This window comes from Nelumbo lutea, chromosome 4 (genome assembly GCF_056320005.1).
Source record: "Nelumbo lutea isolate HS-2025 chromosome 4, American lotus-T2T, whole genome shotgun sequence".
NCBI lineage: Eukaryota > Viridiplantae > Streptophyta > Magnoliopsida > Proteales > Nelumbonaceae > Nelumbo > Nelumbo lutea.
In genome coordinates, this window is record NC_142687.1 from 13,096,974 (window position 1) to 13,104,182 (window position 7,209).

A 7,209-nucleotide genomic window follows, 5' to 3' on the forward strand; every position below is an offset into this window, starting at 1 on the left:
TCTCTGGTGATTTATGTTTTGAAAGCCAAACCTATCATTTTGCTGAACACACCGTAAGATAATATTTGAAATGGTGATTTTTAGACAAGTATATTTGATATGATGATTAGATGACGGAATGTATATTTTCAGTGGAAGTGTTACAAAAGAATTATTAGATTAGATCTAGCCAAGCATTAGGTTTTAAATTATACGCAATTTAGTTTTTGATTTATGGCCATATGAGATTTCTGGAGGTAGACGTAGACATGTTCGACACTTATGAGTACCTGAATACCTTAGAATCATGCTAGAAGATAACACTGGTTGCACAGACTTGCAGTTGAAGTGGGTTATCTTTACCGTTGTTGCCAAGTACTTATTTCATTCGTAGTGTACTTCCTCAAATATGTCCAATGCTTGCTTCTGAATTCTGTGGATCAGTGGATATTTCTAAATACTTCAATAAAAAATTCTTTCAGCAATAGGACTGTTTTGTCCACCTTGTTGATAGTTTTATATTTTATTTTCCACCAAAATTTAATATTTTATATTTGTCCTTAGTAAATGAATTGGACTGGGCATTGATCCCGACTATTTGGGTTCAGTGGAACAAATCTTGTCCCTCCCTCCATTATTATGCTCTATCAAGAGTAATTTTTTTGAAGTTTGAAGTATTGGTATATTGGCTAAAACAAATTAAATGGAATAAAAGATTTGTCAACCACCCACAAGAACTTTTTTTTTATTATTATTATTGATAAGAAATACACTGCGGTAATCATCTAAGCATGTTAATTGGTCTAAGGCGATTTCTTAGTTGGGACCCATTCTGTGGAAGAGCCTCAACGTACTCCATTGCCCGTGTTCTTGAAGGAGGGTGGCTTTGTAGTAGTTCAGTAGATGTGCTCTTACTACGAGGGCACTTGGTGTTGCAACCTGCTAAGAGTAGAAAACAAAGAAACAAGGAAATCAACCCTTGATTATGAGTGCAGGGATTCCATTCCTTGGTAAACCAAATACACGGATCTCCCTTTGATATCGATCTACAAACAGTTACAAGAAATGAAGCATCCTATATGCTTCGGCAGCTTGCATTATTCTGTACAGAGCAACTGCATCTGTGTGTTTTGATATGACAAGAAGAAACTGTGTTGTCTTCTAATAAGTCTAACGAACAAGACAACGAAATCCTTTACCCACCAATCTACGTTCTATACAACTTAAAAAGCTTTGTAACTTTACAGCTGCACACAGAACTCGGTCGGAGAGCATCCATTACTTTGCATGTGTATTTTCTCCAAATCCTTTATTAAGCATCTCTCTCCATCTCTAACCCGCCGAATCTTCCTTGAAGCCATAATCCTACGTATCGAGAATCTCCATCTCAGAAGGCTGTACAACATTGTCCATCGTGTGTTAGCTTTAACTGGTGGGCCAGCCTTGGTGAGGAAGCCACTGACAGCACTCTGTAAGTCGGCCTGTGGGTCCAAAATGAGGCTCTGAGATTGAAGAACATGATCTTGATCAAAATATTGCAGATGGTCTTCACCATAGAAGGCTGCCATGGACTCTGTGTCACTGATAAGGGGGGTTGTAACTTGGCTTGCAAAAGTGGTAGGATGGTCATATCTAAAATCCATGCTGTCTTCACCTTGCAAGCTGTAACTGTCCAAGCTCCTCATACCCCCAATGGATAAAATGGATGAAACAAGATCTGGAGATGTAGCATTTGCTTGGTCAAAACCAAATCCACCTGACTGATGAGAACCCAGGAACTTGCTACCAAACGAATTCTCCAAACCAGGTGAGCTTGAGGGAAAACAAACAGTGTTGGATAAGTGTGAAGAGTCGCCATTAATAGACCCAGCTTCCATAGGAGCTACTTCCTCCCAGTGTTCAAATGCAACTTTTACAAGTTTTTGTGCATCAACCTGTTAGAACAGATCATCATAAAGTTAGAGGAGCTGCAGTAGCAGGAGGAAAAGCAACTCAGAGATGGAAAGAAACCATGCCTTTTCAGTTTCTGATAGATCGTCATTAGGAATATATTGCTGTTCAGAAAGGAGCCCCATAACTTGTCCTACAGTGTTGAAGACCACACCCACTCTCCGTTGAGCATCTAGAGGGTAATATACATACATTTGATTATCGAGTGTGCATGTCCGAGCATGTTCCACAGTGACTTCCCACATTTTAGCAGACATACCGCTGCCTAAAATCTGTAACCAAATATATAAATGCATGTAATTGCAAACATGAAAACCTTCAATTTAAACAGTTACAACTGCTGAAAATTGTTTAATGCAACTTTATAGATGCATTATGAGATATCATTATAGAAGGGGAAATTATCTCAATACAAGAGGGCCATTTTCTGGAATTTATCAAAAACTTATCCAGGAGTTTTTTTGCTTTTTTTATTCAAAGAGTTATTTTCCCTTCAATTACATGATATGTCATCTTCAAAACTTCTGCCACAAATTTAGAACCAGGAATATCAATTCTTGTATTTTGTAAAAGTAGGTTAAACAATGAATTGAATCCTTTAATACCTTATTATTTTATAACACTACTCAAATGGACTCTAACATAAATGCAAAACTGGGTTATTTCTTTCAAAGTCAACAATTACAAGTTAATGAAGAAAAAAGGCACATACTTTAGAATGCAAATATGATATGCATGTAAGAAGCTGGTTTATAATGATAATAACTCACAATATCAATTTGATCAATTAAATAAAATATGGTATGTGGATAGTAAATTGAGTTTCAAGTGATAGATGTAATGCTAAAAGAATATGGCAAGCGCAGTAGATTATTACATTTCGGAGCCTTGAAGCATCTACACAGAGCAAGGTAAGGAAGTCCTTCACAGTATTGATATTTTCCCTCCGTAATCGCTTATGGAAAGCACCGTCTTTACCAATCTTTTCCAGACGCCATACTTCATCAAGAAGAGAGGGAGGGTAGTGCTTCTTGTACACTGCAAAAAGAAAAAAAAAATCTAAATTAGTTTTTTTTCCTTTTCTTTCCTGATATCCATGACATACTCCAATTTATATGTCAAGAAATGCACTTTTCTTTCTCTTAGCTGTCTATTTCTTAGCTGCATACATCTCTAAGGAGAAAGCTTTGCTACACGAACAGAGTAACAAAGCGATGCTCAAGCAGAAAGGAGCTTTTTTCCTCTCTCATAACACTGGCAGGCAGAGCAAGAAAACTTCATGTGGCAGATTAGTCGGAGTAAGAAGAGTCTACTAAAGTGCCAAGTTTCAGCCTAAAACCCCCTTCCCCCCAAAATATTTAGGTTGGTCATCTTAAACAGTTTCTAGTTTTGATAAATGAAACTTTTCTTTCTCAATCTGTTCCTTCTTGCCATGATAATTTGAAAATGAAAATGGGTATAGGGTTGGTTTCTTTTTCTTATTTTGAAACGCAACAGTTCTTAGTGGATTTTAGTTTGTTTCCATAGACATGGTTCCTACAGAATTTTTCCTTCTCAATTTTGATATATAAATGATACTCATTTCATCAGTCTTCTTATGGTGGTTGACAACTCATATGAGAGTTCTAGGCCAGTTTGGCTGAAAAAGCCAATGGATTAGTTCCCACTAGCCTTGGAACAAATCTCCCCTTCACAGCCCCCCTTCACATAACTAGTTTATTTGCAAGAGATTTTGACAACATGAAACCTTAATATGCTTAGAGAAAAGAATATTAAAAAAATACTCACATTCCCCACGATGATCCTTGACCATAAATGCTTCTGTCTTAGCTTCTCTTATTCTAATTCCATCATTGCCATCCACAACTCTTGCCCCTAACCTGAACTTACGACTCCTTGTCCAGCTTGAATTATCTGTAAAAACCAGATCACTTACAATGCCAATGCCTTCATTAAGATTTAGAAAGGCATCTCCTGTAAGAAGTGGTCTCTTGCCTTCCCTTTCCCTAACAATGTTATTGTTAAAATCTTCAACTGTCCAATTGTCTTCTTCATCACCTTCAAAATCTCCCTCAAGAACCACTATTTCCACCTTTGCCAAAGATTCAGGACCTGAATCAACAACTTGCCCTGTCAGGTCATCAACTAAAGCTACCTTTATGGCAGAACATTCATCTCCTTCAATTCTTGTTCCAGTGAAAACTGGAAGGGAAAGCTTAGTTGTAAACTGTAGTTGTAGGCTTCTTGTTGTAGATGGATGTACCTGTTTGCTGCAATTTCTGTATAACAAATAAAAAGATAATCATCAACCATGCAATTATCCATTTGAAGGGGTTAGAAATTAAATATTACTGTCAATGTAAAATTATTTCTTACTGCTTAATGCTGGCCAGATGTTTTCTTAATGCCACCTCAACTTCTTCTTTTACCTGAATATCCAACAACATTATCAACAAACCATCTTGTAGTATTTTTTTTTTATCATCAAACCATCTTGTAGTATTTACCAATGGATTTACAAAAAATAATCAAGGCATGGAAGAGTATATCCTAATAAAGTATAATTTCATTAGCCAAAAAAAGGGCAATTACCCCTAGACATAAATCAGCAACTATACAGTGAGAAGCTGTACAGAAAACTAAGAGGTATTGCAAACAGAAAGCAAATGACATCCCTCCTAATAAAACAATACTTTAACTCATAATTTTTCCCTAGTAATGGCAGGTCAGTGATTTTTAGACAATAATATTTCTTTAGGTGCAACCAAAAAATGGACAAAAAAACAATGCCAAATGCATGATAGTCCAAAAAAGAAGAAAGCTACTGAACTTGAACCAAGGCAAATGTTATTGAAAACTGTAAAGTAGATAAATGAGTCCCAATTATATGATAGTTGCATAATGATTTAATGATACAAATTAGTCCCAAATTAGATCTCCGAATGATATTCTAGAACCAATAAACATGCACCAAGCATCTGTAGCAACAAAGTAGCCAAGGCCAAAACTTGGGAAAAGATAATGTGGAGACAGCCCCAGAATCAGATAGGATTGTCATGACACATAGAACTAGGAATTACTTGTAAGGTTCTGGTAGCATCAAAATCACAGAGAAATGGAATGTCAAACTTCAATCTTCATTCAGTACCTTAAAGCGAAAATGTAGCAACTATTTTAATATTACTAAAGACAAATTATTTGACAAAGTAGAAAGGATTGATGCACTTACAACTTTACGGATCAAGGGCTCCAAAGTAGAAAGGATTGTCTGAATGGCTTGCATCTTCACCACTTCCAATACCACACTAATGTCATAATAGACATCAAAAAAGAAAAAAAAAAAAAACAGAGTTAGAATAATTAACAGAATAGCAGGTACAAGCAAAGTGAAAGACAATAACTAAGAATCAAGGTTAAGATTTGGAAAGTGGAAACTAGAAGTAAGCCGGTTATCGTTATATGATGACTGATTGGTTTTATATTTTTTCTTTTTGATAAGTAGATTGGTTTTATATTATTTCACATTTTTTCCTTTTTCCTAATTGAAGACAAGAAAAATGTTTAATGGTTCTTAATTTCTTATTCCTCACATGCAAAATTCAAAGAACAATTTCCCTGCTGGAAATTGTGTCTCGTTCTTTCCGAGTTCCAAAACAAATTGCTATGTTTCCTCGGTGATACGCTAATCCACCATAACAATGGGTTCCCTACAATTATGATCCAATTGTAACCATCAATTCCTCCAAGCGGTGATCAAACTTCTTTTTTTTTTTTGTAGAATTATTAATTTATTATTATCATTGTTCACTGTTCTCATCATCACCAATGAAACCGCTGTCCACATGCAGGCTGCAATTGAATAATTTTCAAAATTACATAGGCGAAATCTACTTAAGGAAATTAACCAAAACCAATTCCTCTTTTTGGCAACAAGCCTAGTTCTAAGTTGTAACTCGTATTTCATTTTCTTTTCTTTTCTTTCATTTCATGACAATAAGCAAAACTTCTGACGATAAAGAGCACAACTGCACAAACCAATCTATCTCTTTCTCTGTTGCTTCTCGCCACAAACTCAGAGAACTCACTTCGGTTTTCAAGAAGACAAAATATTTCATTATTTTCAAAAAAAAAAAAGAAGGCAAAACCAATCTATATTTCTCAATTACAATGTAAACCCACTTAAATTTTCACAGACCTGAGCACACTTCAAGAACTAGTATCATCAGCAAGAGAAGAAAAAGGGAGGTGGAGGTGTTGAGATTTTCTCACCTTCTCAGGGCAGGAACCTTTCGGCGCTTCTCATCGGGTTTGTTGCCTCCCGACCCAATGTTTCCGTCTTCTGGCTGCCGCTTCTGCGACATACTTAAGGTTCGGGAGAAAAACAAGTAGATGTCGATGATCATCAACTACAAAGAACTAGCGAGGAAACCGATACTCAGAAGATGAATTTGGGGGTACAAATAAACGGTTAAATACAGCAGCAGTGAACGAAGAAGACAGGAATAATAAATGATAATAATAACTAAATGTTTATAATTAGGTAAGTGCCAAAACCTGAATGTCTATCCATCACGCAGCTCGACGAATACTTCCGAGAGAGCGAGCGAGAGACACGTTACAAGAATGAACTGCTACATAAAACTGAAACGGTGAAACTAACGAGAGAGAGAGATCGGATTCGAGCGGGGGGGCCATACAAAGCGCGTATAATGCATGAAATGTCACATCAACACGCATATTCGGTCCCTCTCTTCTCTTGGCGGGTTTTGCATCACACAAGAGCTCAATGAGTTTTTCAAATCAATTGTTTATAACCAAGTCTTTATTATAACACGAATAGTCAATCTAATTGGTACACGCTGGTTTTATCGCCGTTCATTTGATGACTAGGTCAGCCTTTTTTAGAAGATTATCTATAAATAGTAATAGTAGGTGTCAATGTCTATGTACTGGACCTGATTTCCCTTGGACTCAAACCCAATACCTTAGTCTCGAAAGGCCTAGATGAACGTTACAAACCCAAGTGCTACAAATTTCGACCCAAGTGCTACAAATTTCGATCCACTATTTGGCCCAAATTCGTGATCAATGGTTGGTTAGAGAGCAAACCGGTTTTCCTGCCCACTAATTTTGGGGACCCTAATGTGACACGCTATCTAAGTGTCTTCATGTGTTTTGGGTTGGGTTATGAATATTCAGTATTTTGATGTATCATTTTATCACTTTTCCAAAAGCTTAACATACTCTTTGAGGGGAGGTAGGTAGTCGAGTGAGTCAATA

The 7,209-nt window shown here is 36.6% G+C and overlaps 1 protein-coding gene across 1 annotated transcript; it reads right to left on the reverse strand.

The window, feature by feature from the left end:
• Positions 1-695: 695 nt before the first annotated feature.
• Positions 696-6,711, reverse strand: LOC148854007 (calmodulin-binding protein 60 A-like). Its single transcript, XM_088983747.1, has 8 exons — positions 6,484-6,711; positions 6,199-6,345; positions 5,159-5,234; positions 4,306-4,358; positions 3,718-4,208; positions 2,807-2,967; positions 1,995-2,201; positions 696-1,913 (listed from the first exon to the last, which is right to left on the reverse strand). The coding sequence occupies exons 2-8, from the start codon at positions 6,330-6,332 to the stop codon at positions 1,221-1,223; spliced, it is 1,815 nt and encodes a 604-aa protein (XP_088839873.1). The 5' UTR covers positions 6,333-6,345; positions 6,484-6,711; the 3' UTR covers positions 696-1,220.
• Between the last annotated feature and the right edge of the window lie 498 nt (positions 6,712-7,209).

Bases quoted from the DNA above. Each gene is read 5' to 3' on its own strand.
- LOC148854007 (XM_088983747.1), bottom strand. From the start codon at position 6,332: ATGATCATCGACATCTACTTGTTTTTCTCCCGAACCTTAAGTATGTCG. The intron at 4,209-4,305 runs GTAAGAAATAAT...TTTGTTATACAG, and splicing joins CATCTGGCCAGCATTAAGCA to AAATTGCAGCAAACAGGTAC. The intron at 1,914-1,994 runs GCATGGTTTCTT...CTGTTCTAACAG, and splicing joins ATCTATCAGAAACTGAAAAG to GTTGATGCACAAAAACTTGT.